Genomic DNA, 19,513 nt, shown 5'->3' with positions numbered 1-19,513 from the left:
CTGACCTCTGGGGAGGGCAGGGGGCTGGAGATTGATTTCAATCACAAGGCACCCCTCCAAGGTCACTGGACGCCAAACTCCCGTCAAAGGCAAGTGTACACCCATTTACTCAGCAGTGCTCCTAAGTGCCCGCCAGATGCCAGGCCCTGTCTGAGATGGGGAAGGTCTCTCCTACAGCCTGGAAGACTATGAAAGATGCTGAGGGCTGACTGACTTTGGCTAGTGGATGGGAAGCCTGGGAGAGTTCAGAGCCAGGCTGAGCCTCATGGAGACAAATTTGATCATGTGTGTGGAGGTAGCTATCTGGTGGAGACAGAGAAGGAGGCACTCCATTCAGCATCCTCCCACCAGCCGGGCCCAGGGCAGGCAAGATGGACAATGCTCCATCACCTGAATGTGCCAGGCTCTGTCCTAGAGAGAAACTTCCAGAAGCTTCCTGATTTCATTAGCCCCTGCAGAGGAATGATGACTCCAGCCTCTGTAGGTTCCTGCTTGAGAAAACTCAATGCTACCAGGAGAACTTATCGTTTGTTCCAGCCAAAACCTGGTGACAGGGAGATAGGCCCTGGAACCCCTCTTTGAGCAGCAGTTCCTTTAGAAAGCTTGCAGTTGTGGGCCGGGCACGGTGGCTCATGCCTGTAATCCCAGCACTTTGAAAGGCTGAGTTGGGTGGATCACTTGAGGTCAGGAGTTCAAGAACAACCTGGTCAACATGGCGAAACCCTGTCTCTGCTAAAATACAAAAATTAGCCGAGCGTGGTGGTGTATGCCTGTAATCCCAGCTACTCGGGAGGCTGAGGGAAGAGAATCACTTGAACCTGGGAGGCAGAGGTTGTAGTGAGCCAAGATCGTGCCACTGCACTGCAGCCTAGGCAACAGAACGAGACTCCGTCTCAAAAAAAAAAAAAAAAGCTTGCAATTATGAATCCTTTCTCTGTCCTTTGAGATGAAAATCATCCACCACCCCGAGCTATCTCAAGGACCTGAGAGCCATCTCTTTGAAATGAAAACATTCAAGGTGCTACCTTCTGCCTCCCAGTCCCTAGGGAGGGGAGGACCCAGCTCTGGCTTGTACCACGGCCTCCGGTCCTAAAGATTCCAGACATTTGTCCTCTTCTGGATAGGCACCAATTAACAATCCCAGAGAGCATAGTCCTATTAAGCCACCCTCTGTTGGGAGGGAAAAAATCCTTTCCTGCTACCCGTCTTAGGTTCATTGGTGGGGACACTGTAACTTGTTATTCTGACAAAAGACAGATTCCACATGAGAAAAGCACACCAGTTTATTTAATACAAGTTTTACATGACACGGGAGTCTTTTTAAAAATATTTATTTATTTTTGAGATGGTGTCTTGCTCTGTCACCCAGGCTGGAGTCCCGTGGCGTGATCTCGGCTCACTGCAACCTCCACCTGACACAGGAACCTTTATGAAAATGAAGAAAATGAAGACCCAGGCTGGGCATGGTCGCTCATGCCTGTAATCCCAGCACTTTGGGAGGCCAAGGCAGAAAGATCACTTGAGTCCAAGAGTTTGAGATCAGCCTGGGCAACATAGTGAGACTCCATCTCTACAAAATATTTTAAAAATTGTCTGGGCTTGTTAACATATGCCTGTAGTCCGAGCTGCTCAGGAGGCTGAGGGGAGATCACTTGAGCCTGGGAGTTTGAGGCTGCAGTGAGCCATGATCATACCACTGTACTCCAGCCTGGACAAGAGAGCAAGACCATGTCCCCAAAAAAGAAGGAAGGAGGGAGTGATCAAGCAAGCAAGAAAAGAAATAAAATGGGCCGGGCACAGTGGCTCACGCCTGTAAACCCAGCACTTTGGGAAGCCGAGGTGGGCGGATCACCTGAGGTCAGGAGTTTGAGACCAGCCTGCCAATGTGGTGAAACCCCGTCTCTACTAAAAATACAAAATTAGCTGGGTGTGGTGGTGGACGCCTGTAATTCCAGCTACTCAGGAGGCTGAGGTATGAGAATTGCTTGAACCCAGGAGGCAGAGGTTGTAGTGAGCCAAGATTGCACCACTGCACTCCAGCCTGGGTGACAGAGTGAGACTTTGTCAAAAAAAAAAAAAAAAAAAAAAGAAGGAAAGGAAAGGAAGGAAGGAAGGAAGGAAGGACAATGAAGTCACAGTTCAGCCTGAATGTTTTGATACTAGGTTTGATGAAGAGTGGAAAGTCATGGGAAATGTGAGGAACAGAGGAGCTTCAATTCCTTTTGTCATTCTGCCCTCTTAGAGCTAAGGGTGTTCCTTTCCTCTGGGTATAGGGAGGGCCCCTCCCACGAGAAGGTTTTATGACCTGTTACAGAGAAGTAGGGGGAGTCAGAGATCCCTTCCCGCACCTGCCTTTCTCAGATTCCTTTAGCTCAATAACATGTTCAACCTGACCAGCCGCCATATTTGGAATGGTGATGTTCTGGACCCCAGCATTCCCCCATCTGAAAGTTTCCCCAGGAAGTTTTACAGTCCAGAAATGTAGTTGGTAGATTGTCTCATGTTGCATGAATCCTTCTGTCAGTGCTGTGACCAGGTCACTCCAGGTAAACAGTTGTGTCTCATTTCAGAAGGTAGTGGTGGAGGTGGGAGTAGAGTGACTACTAAGTCAACCTGTTAATAAGGGGCCTTTCTATGTCAACAAACGTGAAGTTCAATGGTTTAAACAAACCATAAAGTCCGGGGTTTTTTGTTGTTTTTTGTTTTGTTTTTGAGGTGGAGTCTCTCTCTGTCACTCAGGCTGCAGTTAAGTGGCACGATCTTGGCTCACTGCAACCTCCACCTCCCAGGTTCAACCAATTCTCCTGCCTCAGCCTCCCAAGTAGCTGGAACTACAGGTGTGTGGCACCACGCCCAGCTAAATTTTTGTATCTTTAGGAGAGAGAGGGTTTCACCATGTTAGCCAGGATGGTCTCAAGCTTCCGACTTCGTGATCCGCCTGCCTCGGCCTCCCGAACTGCTGGGATTACAGGCGTGAGCCACCGTGTCTGGCCTAAACTCTATTTTTTCAGTCAAGAGAAAATTTAGTTGAGAAGATTCCTAGATGTTGGCTTGAAGTATCTTTTCATGGTAGAGTGAGAGTGGCAGCAGCCGGCCAGTGAATTTCATAGTGTGCCATTTAGATGTCTTTAGTGATGGCACTGGGTGTTCCGGTGAACTTTCTGAGCGGCCTGTACAGCAGGAGGCACAAGGATTATCTGTACATCATCTGCTGTGATGATTTCTTTGAAGTTTGTATCAAGTCTTCCAGCATCAGCTTTCGGGCTTTGGGGAAATGGCAGGTTTTAGGTGTTTTTCATGCCAACTGAGGGGGTAGGAGCAAAACTGGAAATGTTAGCTTGGAGCATTGTAGCGAGATATTGGAGGAAATGAGAGGAACTGAGAACCCACAAGCGTGCACTGTAGTTTTCCACTGGAGCATCATTTCTCCATACAGTGCTTCTCTTTTGATTCTCAATTACAAAATAAGTCTGGTCTCACTAGATTTGGCCTGATTATTTACATAAGGGCAGCAAGAATGAGAATTGATGTAGGTAGGCTCTTTTTAAGTCTACCTTGTTAGAACTTGTAATAAGGCATCTCAGATTCACTTTTTAAAAGCCTCTTCAGGCTAGAAGGCCAAGCCAAAAACTTGCCATCAGGGTCAGGTGTGGTGGCTCACTCCTGTAATCCCAGCACTTTGGGAGACCGAGGTGGGTGGATCACCTGAGGTCGGGAGTTCGAGACCAGCCTGACCAACATGGAGAAATCCCATCTCTACTAAAAATACAAAATTAGCCAAGCGTGGTGGTACACACCTATAATCCCAGCTATTCAGGAGGCTGAGGCAGGAGAATCGCTTGAAACCTGGGAGGCGGAGGTTGCAGTGAGCCGAGATCTCGCCATTGCACTCTAGCCTGGGCAACAGCGAGACTCTGTCTCAAAAAAAAAAAGAAAAAAGAAAAAAAATTTGCCATCAGACTTTGCCTGTAGTATCCTTAGATTTGAGTGAATTTCTCTCTTCTCAAGGTTCTCAATCAATATATTTTAAGTTTCCTGGGCCTGCCAGGAAGTGGCCTTCCTTACTCACTGGAATGCCATACATAACACTGAATAAGGCTAGTCATCATTTCAAGGAATTTCCCTCATTTTTTTTTTTTCAAGATGGAGTCTTGCTTTGTGGCCCAGGCTGGAGTGCAGTGGCCTGATCTCAGCTCATTAAGGCTGGAGTGCAGTGGCCTGATCTTAGCTCATTACAACCTCTGCCTCCCATGCTCAAGCAATCCATCTACCTCAGCCTCCTGAGTAGCGGGGATTACAGGTGTGCGCCGCCACACCCAGCTAATTGTTATATTTTTAGTAGAGACAGGGTTTCACCATGTCGTCCAGGCTGGTCTCGAACTCTGACCTCAAATGATCTGCCCACCTCGACCTCCCAAAGTGCTGGGATAATAGGCATGAGCCACTGCACCCCGCCCTTATTATCTATTTTTAACCTTACTTCACTAGTAAACCCAGCTACATAAAGATGTATGCTTGGATTATACTTAATATGAATAATTCAGAAGATGCAGCTGGTTTTTTTGTTTTTGTTTTGAGACGGAGTGTCGCTCTGTCACCCAGGCTAGCGTGCAATGGTGCCATCTCAGCTCACTGCAACCTCCGCCTCCCGAGTTCAAGCAATCCTCCCACCTCAAGCGATTCTCCCACCTCAGCCTCCTGAATAGCTGGGATTATAGGCACCGGCCGTCTTGCCTGGCTAATTTTTGTATTTTTGTAGAGACGGGGTTTCACCATGTTGGCCAGGCTGGTCTTGAGCTCCTGACCTCGGGTGACCTGCCCTCCTTGACCTCCCAAAGTGCTGGGATTATGGGCGTGAGCTACCGTGCCCAACCTATACAGCTGTTTTTAATAAACTAACAATATCAGACTAATCTTTTCAGAGTTACTCAAGTCACATGAACTTGAAAAGAATATTTGGCTTAGTTTCTGTATTTCTGAGTGTTTTAGAAATATGTAAATGCTCATGTCTGTCTAAGCCAATTTGAATAGAACTCCTTTAAGGGGTTTTATAAATTAACTTGCTAATACCATCAGAGGGAGAAAATTTTCATGTATACGTAACATGCATATCTGCAAACAAAAATTTTTTTAAGACGGTCTCCTTCTGTCACTTAGGCTGGAGTGCAGTGGCTTGATCTTGGCTCACTACATCCTTGACCTCTGGGCTCAAGCAGTCCTCCCACCTCAGCCTCTCAAGTAGCTGAGGCATGCACTACCACACCCAGCTAATTTTTAAATATTTTTTTGTAAAGACAGGGTCTCAGCATGTTGCCCAGGCTGGTTTCAAACTCCTGGGCTCAAGTGCTCTCCCCACCTCAGCCTCCCAAAGTGCTGGGATGACAGGCGTGAGCCACTATGCCCGGCCACAAACCAAATCTTAGAACTTGCATACATAGTTTCATACAAGTTAAGATTACCTGTTGAGGGTGAAAGTTGTTATCAGTATTTCAGGAGAAGGCCCTAAAGAGTGTTTTCTTTGCCCAGATTATTTGCACATAGTCCTTTTCACCTTGTTTTTTTGTTTTTAACCAAAGGTGTACCTAATCCAAGGTGACCCGAAACCAGTAAGCCTTTTTGTGGCCATGGATACAAGAGATGTTCTCGGAGTTCCCCAGGATCCCAAGTTACCCTACAGATAGATAGGCAAAAGACAGACAAGTGCCCCAGAGCTGGTGCTGCCTGGTACCCCAAGGTCCAAAGTTACCCCACAGATAGCCAAAAGAAAGACTTGACAAGTGCCCCAGAGCTGGTGCTGCCTGGTACCCCAAGATCCAAAGTTACCCCACAGATAGCCAAAAGACAAGCACCCCAGAGGTGGTGATGATTGGTACCCCAAGATCCAGAGTTACCCCACACATAGCTAAAAGACAAGTACCCGGGAGCTGGTGGCAGCTGGTAGGATGTCAGCTGTCACCGAGTCTGCGTTGCTATAAAGAAATACCTGGCCGGGGGCGGTGGCTCAAGCCTGTAATCCCAGCACTTTGGGAGGCCGAGACCATCCTGGCTAACACGGTGAAACCCCGTCTTTACTAAAAAAAAAGAAAACTAGCCGGGCGAGGTGGCGAGCGCCTGTAGTCCCAGCTACTCGGGAGGCTGAGGCAGGAGAATGGCATAAACCCGGGAGGCGGAGCTTGCAGTGAGCTGAGATCTGGCCACTGCACTCCAGCCTGGGCGACAGAGCGAGACTCCGTCTCAACAACAACAACAAAAAAAAACCTAAGGCTGGGTGATTTATAAAGAAAAGTTTCATTGGCTCATGGTTTTATAGGCTTTGTAGAAAGCATGGTGTTGGCTCTGCTTGGCTTCAGGGAGGCCTCAGGAAGCTTTCAATCTTGGCAGAGGGTGGAGGAGGAGCAGGCGTCTCACGTAGTGCAAGTGGGAGCGAGACGGGGTGAGGTCATGCCCCACACTTAAACAAGATCTCTTGAGAAATCACCATCATGAGAACAGCACCAAGAGGTGGCGATAACCATTTATGGGAAATCTGCCTCCTTGATTTCATCACCCCTCACCAGTCCCCACCTCCAACATTGGTGATTACAATTCAACATGAGGTTTAGAGGCAACACCTTCCAACATATCAGAGTGCAACTCAAATTTCTGTCTGGCCAGATACAAATTCCCTTTTGTTCTTTTTTTGATACGGAGTCTCACTCTGTTGCAGACCAGAGTGCAGTGGCCGAGATTCTCTACTCACTGTAAACTCTGCCTCCCAGGTTCAAGTGATTCTCCTGCCTCAGGCTCCCAAGTAGCTGGGATTACAGGCGCCCACCACCACACCCGGCTGATTTTTGTATTTTTAGTAGAGAAGAGGTTTCACCATGTTGGCCAGGCTGGTCTCGAACTGATCTCAGGTGATCCATCCGTCTCGGCCTCCCAAAGTGCTGGGATTAAAGACGTGAGTCACTGTGCCCGGCCTATGAATTCTTGGGGCTGCATCCTGACTGTTGGCTGTTCCTCCAGGCATTTGGAAGCCAAACTGGCCATAAAGGCAAGTTATCAGCACACAAGACGAAAGGAGAATCTTATCCCATGATTCTCCTCCTCACAACAAATGACCCAAGAGACAGAGACAAAGGCAAACAGTGACTTTTCCTGGGAGGCTGAGATCACTGAGGATTCCTCGAAATCAGATTCGTAAAAGTCACAAGCCAAAGAACCCATTCTTCTGAATGTTTTTCTGCTGGTCCAAATTCAGAAAGGAAGAAGACAAAGAGACTTTGACCACCCTCACACAATTGGGCGCTGCAGACAGAAATCCGGGAGGCTGACTTAAGTAACAATTTTTTTTTTGTTTTTGTTTTGTTTTTGAGACGGAGTCTCGCTCTGTCACCCAGGCTGGAGTGCTGTGGCCGGATCTCAGCTCACTACAAGCTCCGCCTCCCGGGTTCACGCCATTCTCCTGCCTCAGCCTCCCGGGTAGCTGGGACTACAGGCGCCGCCACCTCACCCGGCTAGTTTTTTGTAGTTTTTAGTAGAGACGGGGTTTCACCGTGTTAGCCAGGATGGTCTCGATCTCCTGACCTCGTGATCCGCCCGTCTCGGCCTCCCAAAGTGCTGGGATTACAGGCTTGAGCCACCGCGCCCGGCCTTTTTTTTTTTTGAGATGGAGTTTTACCCTTGTTACCCATGCTGGAGTGCAGTGGTGCAGTCTCGGCTCACTGCAACCTCTGCCTCCGGGGTTCAAATGACACTCTTGCCTCAGCCTCCTGAGTAGCTGGGATTACAGGCATGCGCCACCACACCCAGCTAATTTTGTGTTTGTAGTAGAGACGAGGTTTCTCCATGTTGGTCAGGCTGGTCTCAAACTCCTGACCTCAGGTGATTCACCCACCTCAGCCTCCCAAAGTGCTAGAATTATAGGTGTGAGCCACCACGACCAGCCTTGAGTAAGAATTCTTACCTTTGGCCAGCTCTACCAGGGGTCCTGGCTCTCTATGCAGCTCCCAGACTGAGCGAGGTATTCCAGCCAAGGGTACCTCATCCCCATGGCTAGAGAGACACCACAGGGAGGGTCAAAATCTTTCCCTTCTACCCATCTTAGGTTCCTTGGTGGGGGCCCTGTTGCTTGGACTGACAAGAGACAGATTGACAAGAGAAAAACACACCAGTGTAAGTTACTAAAAGTTGTACATGACATGGGTGACTTCATAAGGAAATGAAGGCCCAGAGACCTGGTCCACTGAGTGTGCAGACGCCAGGTGTGATGAAGAGTGGAGAGGTGTGGGAAATGCGATGGACAGGGGGCCAGGAAACTAGGGGGAATGCCACCTTCAGCAATGAAGATGCCCCTTTGCTCTGGGGATAGGGAAGTTGCCTTTCATGGGATGGTCCCATGGCCTGCTCCAGAGGAGAAAGAGGAGCCCAGCCTCCCACGTGCAAGCTGTGTGACCTTGGGCTAGTCACCTAACCTCTCAGAGCTCGCTTTCCTCCCTCCTCTTCCCTACACTGCTGCTCTCCTCCTGGGCTGGGACACAGCACTGCCCCCTGGCCCCTCTGGAGCTCAGGAGGGAGCCCCATGCCGTTCCAGGTGTGGAGAGCAGCCTGCGTGTCACTCGCTGTCGCCAGATCGTACGGAGCCTTCCAGAGCACAACTACATTGTCCTCCATTACCTCATGGGCTTCCTGCACGCAGTGAGTGGGCAAGGGGGGAATGGGGTGAGGCCCAGGGGCGTCTCCTGCCATGCTAGGCCTGCATGGACTAGTCCCCTCCTTGCCCCAGGTCTGGGGTCATGCCCTGCTTGGGTCTGACCACTCCCGTGGCCACCAAGGGCTTCATCCAAGGCCCTGTCAGGCATCCACTTTGCTGAGGACCCCGTGCCCACTCCCATACCTCCTGTCCCTCGGCCATTGCCTTCGTTCTTGGGGTCCTCTGCCCCCATGCCATTTCCCCAGGCCTTTGCCTCAGACTGTGCAGGGTGCAGGCACTGCCCCACTGTAGGGGAGAGGAGGGCCTGGGCAGAGCAGGCATCACATCCCAGATTCTGTTGGAGAATGCCACCTCTGGGTTTTACAGCAACAATTTTTTTCTCCCTATCGTTTAATTTCTCAGAAGCCCAAAACTAAAATTTACTCTCCTCTTTCAAAATTTCACTTTTGAGACAGAGTCTTGCTCTGTCGCCCAGGGTGGAGTTCAGTGGCCGGATTTGTCACTGCAAGCTCCGCCTCCTGGGTTCAAGCAATTTCCTGCCTCAGCCCCCCGACTCGTTGGGATTAGAGGTGAGTGCCACCATGCCCGGCTAAGTTTTGTATTTTTAGTAGAGATTTCTCCACGTTGGCCAGGCTGATCTTGAACTCCTGACCTCAGGTGATCCACCTGCCTTGGACTCTTAAAAGTGCTAAGATTACAGGTGAGCGCCACTGCACCTGGCCTACTTCTTCATTAGGAGAGACTGATTTCTCTGTAGCTGCGTCCTCCCCGGGCACCGATGTGAATGCACCTGCTGGGGCATGGTAGTGCATGTTCTCCCCCCACTGGCACTCGGGGGTCATGCCCTTCGAATGCCACTCCCTGGCCACCAAAGACCTCATCCAAGGCCCTCATCGGGACTCTGCAGTCTCGGCTTGCTGAGGGGTGGCCTGCAGTGGGCCTGGCTGGTGCACACCTGCAAGGGGCTGTGGGGACTGGCAGGCAGGCAGAGCCTCATAGGCTTCCAGCTGTCTCACTGAGGCAGGGCTTGGGCAAGTCTGGGCATTCTCGGCAGATCTGTGAGCGTGACGCCTGGCCGTACCCCTCCCTATCTCTGCCCTGGCACAGCCTCGTGACCCCCGTTTCTGACGCTGAGGTTCCCCCCCGTTTGAAGCTTGTAGGGAGGCAAGGAGCAGACAACAGGCCCTGCCCTCACCTTGACCCACATGGCTTCCAGCCACTGGCTGGCCACAAGACCTTGGGCAAGTCTCCTGTACCCTCCAGGCCCCCGGTTCCTCATCTGTAAGCTGGAGAAATGACTCCCCCTCCTGGGGGTGCTGTAAGTGTTGGCCGAGACAGATAGGGAGCCCTTCTGGGAGGCAAGCTCTTTGTACTCTTGCCACCCCTCGCAGTGGCTCCTAGGTGCTGGCTGGTCCCCATCATACCCAGTTCACTGCCCGTAGAGCAGAGGGCCAGAGAGGTCACCTAGTTCCTACCGTCTGTGCTACAGCCCGTCCACAAGAGTGCATCTCCCCAGACGGTGCAGTGGAAGAGGAGATGGGGGGGTGTTGAGGCTGTCACAGAAGGTCAGAGCCAAAGGCTCCTCCAGGACGTCGAGGCCCAGCCTTGCTTTCATAGATGGGTAACTGAGACCCTGAGTGGGCAGGTGGCCGTACAGGGTCCCCGTACTGGCTGCGGGCTCCCAGTCCAGTGCTTCTCTCTCTACAGCTGCCCCTCCCAAAGTTGAGGAGGGAGTTTCTAGGTCCCCCTGGCCCTTGGTGTTCACTCTCCTTTTCTCATTTGTGGTTTCCTCCAGGTGTCCCAGGAGAGCATCTTCAACAAAATGAACAGCTCTAACCTGGCCTGTGTCTTTGGGCTGAATTTGATCTGGCCATCCCAGGGGACCTCCTCCCTGAGTGCCCTTGTGCCCCTGAACCTGTTCACTGAGCTGCTGATCGAGTACTATGAAAAGATATTCAGCGCCCCAGAGGCACCTGGGGAGCACAGCCTGGCACCGTGGCAACAGGGGAGCAGGGCAGCCCCTTTGCAGGAGACTGTGCCACGGACACGAGCCACTGGCCTCACCAAGCCTACCATACCTCCGAGTCCCATGACGGCGGCTAGAAGACGTCTCTAGTGTTGCAAACATTGTGTATTTCAAGCTACCTCCCACACCTGTGTGTGCACTTGTGTTTTTGTAAACTTGCCGTCTGTAAAAATAACCCGGCATTAGATGAACCCACAACCTTCTAATGAAAACTCCATGCGTCTGATCCTTGGACTCTTCTCCATGGTTCCTGAGCTATGGACCGGGATAGAGTAATGCATTTGTTAGGATGGATGTTTTGAATTGTAACCCAATGCGGCTTAACTGAAAACGGGAATGGAGTGGCTAGGGGCTTGCCCTGCTGCTGCCGCCACCCTGTTGTAACACCCCGCCCAAGCCCAGTCACTGCAAGCAGCTGCTGGTCATTATTGCCCATGAGTCAGTGGGTCAGCTGGGTAGGTCTGTTGGTCTTTTGAGGGGATCGCTTACATGTCCTGGCTGAGCTGGCTGTGAGCCAGGGTGACTCGCCTCCTGCAGGTGTCCCAAGTCCTTCCAACGGCTAAACAGGGCACATTCTCATAGGCCCAGGCGCGCACACAAGCGCTATTGCAGTTTTCATGCTTTGACTGGCGTCCTGTATGCTCACATCCCATTGGCCAAAGCAAGCCTGGTGGCCAAGGCCAGAGTCACTGTGGGAGGGCCCCGCAGAGGAGGAGGATACTGGGAGGGTGAAGAATTGGGAATAAAGCAGCCAAGCTGCCTGAGGGCTCTGGGGTGAGACAGGACTCTGCAGTCTCGGGCAGGCTGACTCCTCGGGCTGGCAAGATGGGTCCTGTGCGTCCATCAAATATGGCAGAGGATACATCATCTCAGTGTCACGTTCCCCACAAAAAAGCCCCAGATTCAGTCTGATTGGACAAGTTTAGGTCACATGCTCACCTTGGACCCATCACTGCAGCCAGGGAAGGCTCTGATTGGCTTAGGCCTGAGTCCTGTGCCCCCCCCCCCCCCCGGGGCCGGGATGAAGCCCCACCGAGACCTGGCAGTGGAGGAGGAGTGACAGCCGTCTGCAGGGGATTACCCTCACGTCCCACGCTGCCGTCTCCCCAGCTCTTGCTGCAGGGAGAAGCAGGGGAGGTTCTGGGGAGCAAACGACACAAAAGTCCCCTCTGCAGAGCCACCGTGGCAGCCCCTCCGTGCCTGCATGGGTTGTTGACCTAGTTGCGCTGGGACTCCCGGTACCCGTTCGGATGCTTGGGGGAATCACTGGCAGCCCCAGGCCAAATCCACGTCCAGGGCTCTGCTTTGAACTTGGAGGGTGAGGTCTCCTCGCTGGCCTCCCCCCTTTTCAGTTGCATCTTCCTGTTATTCTCCAGCCCCTTGTCTGCCACTGTGTTTTCTACCCTGCTAGTGCTTGCTGTCCTTTAAGGGAGGGGCCTGTGTGGCTGCTGAGCGACGCCTGCCCCCCCCCCCAACGCCCATCAGTGCACGGCGGGCACCTCGCACTCCAGGGCAAGCTGGGCCTGCAAGCCAGAGAGGGTTCTGCTTTCTTCCAACCAGCCTCCGACTCCGATTGTCTGATGTTCAGGTGGCAGCAGCATGCCCCTGAGGCCCAGCCATTCCTTTACCAAGGGCATGGATCCTATTAGTTTCTTGAAGCTGCTGCTGGGCAGAGGAGATGGGGCTGAGTCATGAGGGTACCAGGCTGGTGGGAGCCACTGGCTGAATCCATTTTCCTTCTGGGAGAGGAAGGCTCAGTGGCAGCTCCGTGCTGGTGGGGGCTGAGCTGGCCCTGCCTTCAGAACATGGATGGTGCAGGGTCACGGGCATGGGGACAGGGATAGGGAGGGTTGCAGAGTGGCTGTCACACCCCCGGTAAGGCTCATGCCATCCCAGCTGGGGATAGAGTCCCCAAATGACACCCCTCTTCTCTGCCCAAGCTCAGAACCTGAGTCACACAGTATGTTACTGATGGCAAATCCCTGTGTTCTGCAGCAGCCTCAATCCTTGCCTCAGAAGAAAGCGTTCGACTGGGCCGGGCTTGATGACTCATGCCTATAATCCCAGCACTTTGGGAGGCCCAGGTGGGTGGATCACCTTAAGGGAGGAGACCACCCCTCATATTGTCTTATGCCCAATGTCTGCCTCCAAAGAAAGAAGAAGTAAAAACTAAGAGGCAGAAATGAAATCCACAGGCAGACAACCTGTAGCCACACCCTGGGCCTGGTAGTTCAAGATCGACCCCTGACCTAACTGGTTCTGTTATCTACAGATTACAGACATTGTATAGAAATGCACTGTGAAAATCCCTGTCCTGTTTTGTTCCAGTCTAATTACCGGTGCATGCAGCCCCCAGTCACGTACCCCCTGCTTGCTCAATGACTCATGACCCTCTCACACGCACCCCCTTAGAGTTGTGAGCCCTTAAAAGGGACAGGAATTGCTCACTCGGGGAGCTCGGCACTTGAGACAGGAGTCTTGCCGATGCCCCCGGCTGAATAAACCCCTTCCTTCTGTAACTCGGTGTCTGAGGAGTTTTGTCTGTGGCTCGTCCTGCTACATTTCTTGGTTCCCTGACCGGGAAGCGAGGTGATTGGTGATGGTCAAGGCAGCTCCTTAGGCGGCTTAAGCCTGCCCTGTGGAACATCCCCCTTCAGGGGACTCCGACCAGCCCGAGCGCCGCGGGTCCCGAGAGGCTCCCAGGTAGGCATTTGCCCCGGTGGGACGCCTCGCCAGAGCGGTGTGTGGCAGGCCTCCGTGCAGGACCAACACAGTGGCTAAACACCGGGAAGGAACGGGCGCTGGGAGTCTGGACATCTAAAACTTGGTAAGACTAGTCTTTGAAACTTGCCCACTCCATTTGAGTGGAAGCGTGGCCTGATCACCCACGGTGTGCCTGTACTGGCACTTTGGTTTCTGTTTTTGACTTGACTTGGATTGCTTGATACTTTGGTTTTGGTTTTGACCTGGCTTGGATTTCTGGATACTCTGATTTTGGTTTGGTGTCAACTACAGAAGTGTGTGTGTGCCTTTTTTACCTGTTCTTTGTTTTGTGGTGTGCGTGTGGTGTGAGCGTGGTGTTTTGCCTTGAGGAAACGTGGGTGAGGCACAAAGTAAGCCCACTCCACTAGGAACTATGTTGAAAATTTTCAAAAAAAAAAAAAAAAAAGGATTTAAGGGAGACTATGGAGTACTATGACAGCAGGAAAACTTAAAACTTTGTGTAAGATAGACTGGCCAGCATTAGAAGTAGGTTGGCCATTAGAAGGAAGCCTGGAAGCCTTAGGCCGGGCGCGGTGGCTCAAGCCTGTAATCCCAGCACTTTGGGAGGCCGAGACGGGCGGATCACGAGGTCAGGAGATCGAGACCATCCTGGCTGACACGGTGAAACCCCCGTCTCTACTAACAATACAAAAAACTAGCTGGGCAAGGTGGTGGGCGCCTGTAGTCCCAGCTACTCGGGAGGCTGAGGCAGGAGAATGGCGTAAACCTGGGAGGCGGAGCTTGCAGTGAGCTGAGATCCGGCCATTGCACTCCAGCCTGGGCAACAGAGCGAGACTCCGTTTCAAAAAAAAAAAATAAAATAAAGCCTTGACACGTCCTTTGTTTCAAAAGTATGGCACAAGGTAACCTGTAAGTGAGGGAACCCAGACCAGCTTGTTTTAGATCTCCCCCCCTACATGGTGGTTGAGAGAACAGCAGCATAAGCAGCTGGCAGAGGCAAGGAAAGACCAGCCGAGAGATAGAGAAAGGAAAGATAGAAGAAAAGAGGCAAACAGAGAGGAAGAGACAGAGAGGAAGAGACAGAGAGGAAGAGACAGAGAGGAAGAGACAGAGAGGAAGAGACAGAGAGGAAGAGACAGAGAGGAAGAGACAGAGAGGAAGAGACAGAGAGGAAGAGACAGACAGAGAGGAAGAGACAGACAGAGAGGAAGAGACAGAGAGAGGAAGAGACAGACAAAGAGGGAGTCAAGTGGGGAGGGAGAGGGGGAGGGGGAGGGGCAAAAGGAAAGTCAGAGACAGACAAAGTCAAAGAGATAAAGAAAAAGATATACAAGTAGTTAAGGAAAAAAAAGCGTACCCTGTTCCTTTAAAAGCCATCATGCCAATTCTAACTTGGACAAAACAAGGTGTTATTAACAGCAAAGGATAATTAAAATACCAAACTTACGAGGTTTAACAAAAGTAAAGTTTGCTAAAAGTTAACAGTGTAGGCCGGGCGCGGTGGCTCAAGCCTGTAATCCCAGCACTTTGGGAGGCCGAGACGGGCGGATCACGAGGTCAGGAGATCGAGACCACCCTGGCTAACACGGTGAAACCCCGTCTCTACTAAAAATACAAAAAACTAGCCGGGCGAGGTGGCGGCGCCTGCAGTCCCTGCTACTCCGGAGGCTGAGGCAGGAGAATGGCGGGAACCCGGGAGGCGGAGCTTGCAGTGAGCTGAGATCCGGCCACTGCACTCCAGCCCGGGCAACAGAGCAAGACTCAGTCTCAAAAAAAAAAAAAAAAAAAAAGTTAACAGTGTAACATGTATTATAGTAACTTCTAATCTTGTGGCCTTAGACAGTCTAGTCCACAGACATAAAAAAAAAAAAAAAGGTTTGCTTTGGAAAAGAATGGTTATCATCTTTGGGGAAAAAAAAGAAAGAAGAAAAAAAGGTGGGGGCAGAATTTATATAAAAAGAGTGTTATACGGTAATTCTTGTCCTGAAATAAATTAACTGGTTGTTTAAAGAAAGAAATCTTTGTAGTAAGTCAGAAAGTTAAGGCATGTCAAAAAATTGCCTGTAAAAGTCATGAAAAAAAAAAGGTTATAAAAAAAGTTTGTTAAAAAAAGAATTTATGCAAAAAATGTTGTATAATTTAAAAGTAACTAGACCTCCTGAATGTAAAACTATTGGAAAAAAAAAAAAACAGTTTATGTGCAAAGTGTATAAGAAAAGCAAAATATACCCTTGGTAAAAGGATTATAAGGAGGCATAAGAATGTACATTCTTACCTACATTAAAAAGTTAAAAATTACTGTTTTGAAGGTTTAAGCAAGGTTTAAAATGTTAATTGTAAAGAACATTCTGTGTGTAAGCATATTAGCTAAAGTTAAAGAAGTATCATCCAGTTTTTCTGTGAACTGGATATTCAAGTAAAAGCATAACAGGTTTTTCTTAAAGCACCAAACTGCTCTTCAGCAAAAATTGTAAAAGGTTAAAAAGAGTCTATAAAACCTTACCTTATGGTCAAACATTAAAAATTAAATAAATATGTCTACAAGGTTTTATTAAAATTAGGTTTAACATTAATAACACACTAATATAAAGTTTAGCTTATCTGGTATAAAAATCATACGAGAAGCATTGTTAAATGTAAAATGGTATTTGGCTTTCTTTGGTTTAAAAACTAATAAAAATAGGTGCTAAAGGAAATTTCTCAGTAAAAAGGCACTAAGGTCTATAAAGTCCACTGCCAAGGTCCCCACATTTAAAACAAAAGGTCAAGTTCTTAAAAATTATATACTTACGACCAGGCGCGGTGGCTCAAGCCTGTCATCCCAGCACTTTGGGAGGCCGAGACGGGCAGATCACGAGGTCAGGAGATCGAGACCATCCTGGCTGACATGGTGAAACCCCATCTCTACTAAAAATACAAAAAACTAGCCGGGCGAGGTGGCGGGCGCCTGTAGTCCCAGTTACTTGGGAGGCTGAGGCAGGAGAATGGCGTGAACCCGGGAGGCGGAGCTTGCAGTGAGCTGAGATCCGGCCACTGCACTCCAGCCTGGGTGACAGAGCGAGACTCCGTCTCAAAAAAAGAAAAAAAAAATTATATACTTGGTTTATCTTCCACTTTCCTTTCTCGCAAAACAAACAAAACAAAACAAAATAAAAATGAAGTCTTTTAGCACACGTACCACCCCTAGAATTTCTGGTAAACCAGCACCAGCCTGAAGATCACGTTCTCATCGCAAGGTAGAAAGAAGCAAAACTTGGCCGGGCGCGGTGGCTCAAACCTGTAATCCCAGCACTTTGGGAGGCCGAGACGGGCGGATCACGAGGTCAGGAGATCGAGACCATCCTGGCTAACACGGTGAAACCCCATCTCTACTAAAAAAATCTACAAAAATCTAGCCGGGCGAGGTGGCGGCGCCTGTAGTCCCAGCTACTCGGGAGGCTGAGGCAGGAGAATGGCGTAAACCCGGGAGGTGGAGCTTGCAGTGAGCTGAGATCCGGCCACTGTACTCCAGCCTGGGCGACAGAGCGAGACTCTGTCTCAAAAAAAAAAAAAAAAAAAAAAGCAAAACTTGAGCCAACCTGGGATCCTACCTTGTGCTGCTAACCACTGAGACTGCTGTTCGTACAGCAAAAAAAAAAAAAAAAAGATGGACTCGTCACACCTGAGTCAAGAAAGTGCCACCCCCTCCAGAATTGTGGGCCATAGTCCCAGGGGGAAAACCCTACCAAACTAAAGCTAAGAAAAATTTAACTCGTTTAATCTATTCTATTACTCCTTCTTCTTTCATCATTCTATTGCTGACCATCTAGTTATTAATATAACCAAGTCAATTTCGCCTCAAACTATTGAATTTAATGCTTGCCTTGTTATACCCTGTGAGGACTTGCCAAGTCAAAGACAGCTTTCTACTTCAGAAAAGTACCTCTGTCCCTCCTGACTCTCCTCAGACAAGGCTTTAGTAAACCAGAACCGTTTAATCCAGGGAGATTTCGATAAAGACCCCAGTGCCCACCAGGAGTATTGCCCCCCCAACATAGAGCTCTCATGCCATAGTTGGTCCAACGTTCTGTGGACCACTAAAGAGAAAATGGACTGCCCCAACTGGTTTTATAATTTCCCTAAAACCATACATTCATTTTACTAGAGGATCATAGAAGTTAAAGACTTAAAACAAACTTTAGCAATTAAGACAGGATACCAAGATGCAAATGCCCGGTTAAAATGGATCAGATATTCCATCTGCACATTAAACAAAAGCAATTGTGATGCTTGTGCACATGGCAGGCCAGAGGCCCAGATTGTCCCCCTTCCACTAAGGTGGTCCTCCAGTCGACCAGGCATGGGCTGCATGGCAGCTCTTTTCCAGGATTCTACAGCCTGGAGCAATAACTCATGCTAAGCTCTCTCTGCTATATCCCAAAGTCCCTGTGGGTCAACCCCCGAGGGCCATCCAGCTTCCGTCTCCCAACACCAAGTTCACTTCGTGTCTCTCACGGCAGGGAGGAAACTTAGCATTCCTTGGAGACCTGAAAGGATGCAGTGAGCTTAAGAATTTTCAAGAGCTTATCAATCAGTCAGCCCTTGTTCATCCCTGAGTGGATGTGTGGTGGTATTGGGGTGGACCCTTACTGGGCACTCTGCTGAATAACTGGAGTGGCACTTGTACTTTAGTCCAGTTGGCTATCCCTTTCACCCTGGCATTTCATCAACCAGAAGGAAAAAATAATAATAAGACATCATAAAGTGAGAGAAGCCCCTTATGAGTTTTTCGACTCTCATGTCTATTTAGATGCAACTGGAGTCCCACGAGGAATACCAGATCCATTTAAAGCTTGAAATCAAATAGCTGCAGGATTTAAGTCAATGTCTTAGTAGGTGACAGTTAATAAAAATGTAGATTAGATAAACTACATCTATTACAACCAACAGCAACGAGCTTTTCATGAGTTAAAAGAAAAACTCATGTCGGCCCCAGCCCTGAGGCTACCTGACCTGACAAAACTCTTTACACTCTATGTGTCAGAAAGAGAAAAAAATGGCAGTTGAAGTTTTAACCCGGACTGTGGGGCCTAGCCAAGGCCAGTGGCCTATCTGTCAAAACAGCTAGACAGGGTTTCCAAAGGCTGGCTCCCAGGTCTAAGGGCCCTAGCAGCAAAGGCCCTGTTAGCACAAGAAGCAGATAAACTAACCCTTAGGAGGCTGGGCGCGGTGGCTCAAGCCTGTAATCCCAGCACTTTGGGAGGTCGAGATGGGCGGATCACGAGGTCAGGAGATGGAGACCATCCTGGCTAACACGGTGAAACCTCGTCTCTACTAAAAAATACAAAACTAGCCGGGCGAGGTGGCGGGCGCCTGTAGTCCCAGCTACTCAGGAGGCTGAGGCAGGAGAATGGCTAAACCCGGGAGGCGGAGCTTGCAGTGAGCTCAGATCCGGCCACTGCACTCCAGCCGGGCTAGAGCGAGACTCCGTCTCAAACAAAACAAAACAAAACAAAAAACTAACCCTTAGGCAAAACCTGAATATAAAGGCCCCCTACGCTGTGGTAACTTTAATAAATACCAAAGGACATCATTGGTTAACAAATGCTAGAATAACCAAGTACCAAAGCTTGCTGTGTGAAAATCCCCACATAGCCGCTGAAGTTTGCAAAACCCTAAACCCCACCACCTTGTTCCCGGTATCAGACAGTCCAGTTGAACATAACTGTGTAGAGGTGTTGGACTCAGTTTATTCCAGCAGGCCCTACCTGCGAGACAACCCTTAAACATCAGTAGACTGTAAGCGGTGCATGGACGGGAGTGCTTCGCCAACCCCTGCAAAGTGACTCTGAAGACGACGACAAGCCCTGCTCCAGTCACACCCGGAAGCTGACTGGTCCACGCACGGCTGAAGCATGAGGAAACTCATCGCGGGACTCATTTTCCTTAAAATTTGGACTTGTAGAGTCAAGACTTCAACTGACCTTCCTCAGACTGAGGGCTGTTCCCAGTGTATACATCAAGTCACTGAGGTAGGACAAAAGGTTGCTACGGTCCTATTATTTTATGGCTATTGTAAGTGTACTGGAACG

At 49.8% G+C, this 19,513-nt stretch overlaps 1 protein-coding gene across 2 annotated transcripts in view; it reads left to right on the top strand.

The window, feature by feature from the left end:
• ARHGAP8 (Rho GTPase activating protein 8) overlaps positions 1-10,998 on the top strand; it is a 95,238-nt gene extending 84,240 nt beyond the window's left edge. For both annotated transcript variants that reach the window (XM_033233650.1, XM_033233651.1), the window contains 2 exons: positions 8,573-8,676; positions 10,488-10,998. In XM_033233650.1, the coding sequence (XP_033089541.1) occupies positions 8,573-8,676; positions 10,488-10,808 (425 nt within the window). In that variant the 3' untranslated portion in view covers positions 10,809-10,998. The remainder of the gene's footprint in view (positions 1-8,572; positions 8,677-10,487) is intronic.
• Positions 10,999-19,513: the final 8,515 nt, after the last annotated feature.

The sequence above is a fragment of the Trachypithecus francoisi genome, unplaced genomic scaffold (assembly GCF_009764315.1).
Source record: "Trachypithecus francoisi isolate TF-2019V2 unplaced genomic scaffold, Tfra_2.0 Lachesis_group14, whole genome shotgun sequence".
NCBI classification, from domain to species: Eukaryota; Metazoa; Chordata; class Mammalia; order Primates; family Cercopithecidae; genus Trachypithecus; species Trachypithecus francoisi.
This window is presented reverse-complemented; position numbering and strand designations above follow the sequence as displayed.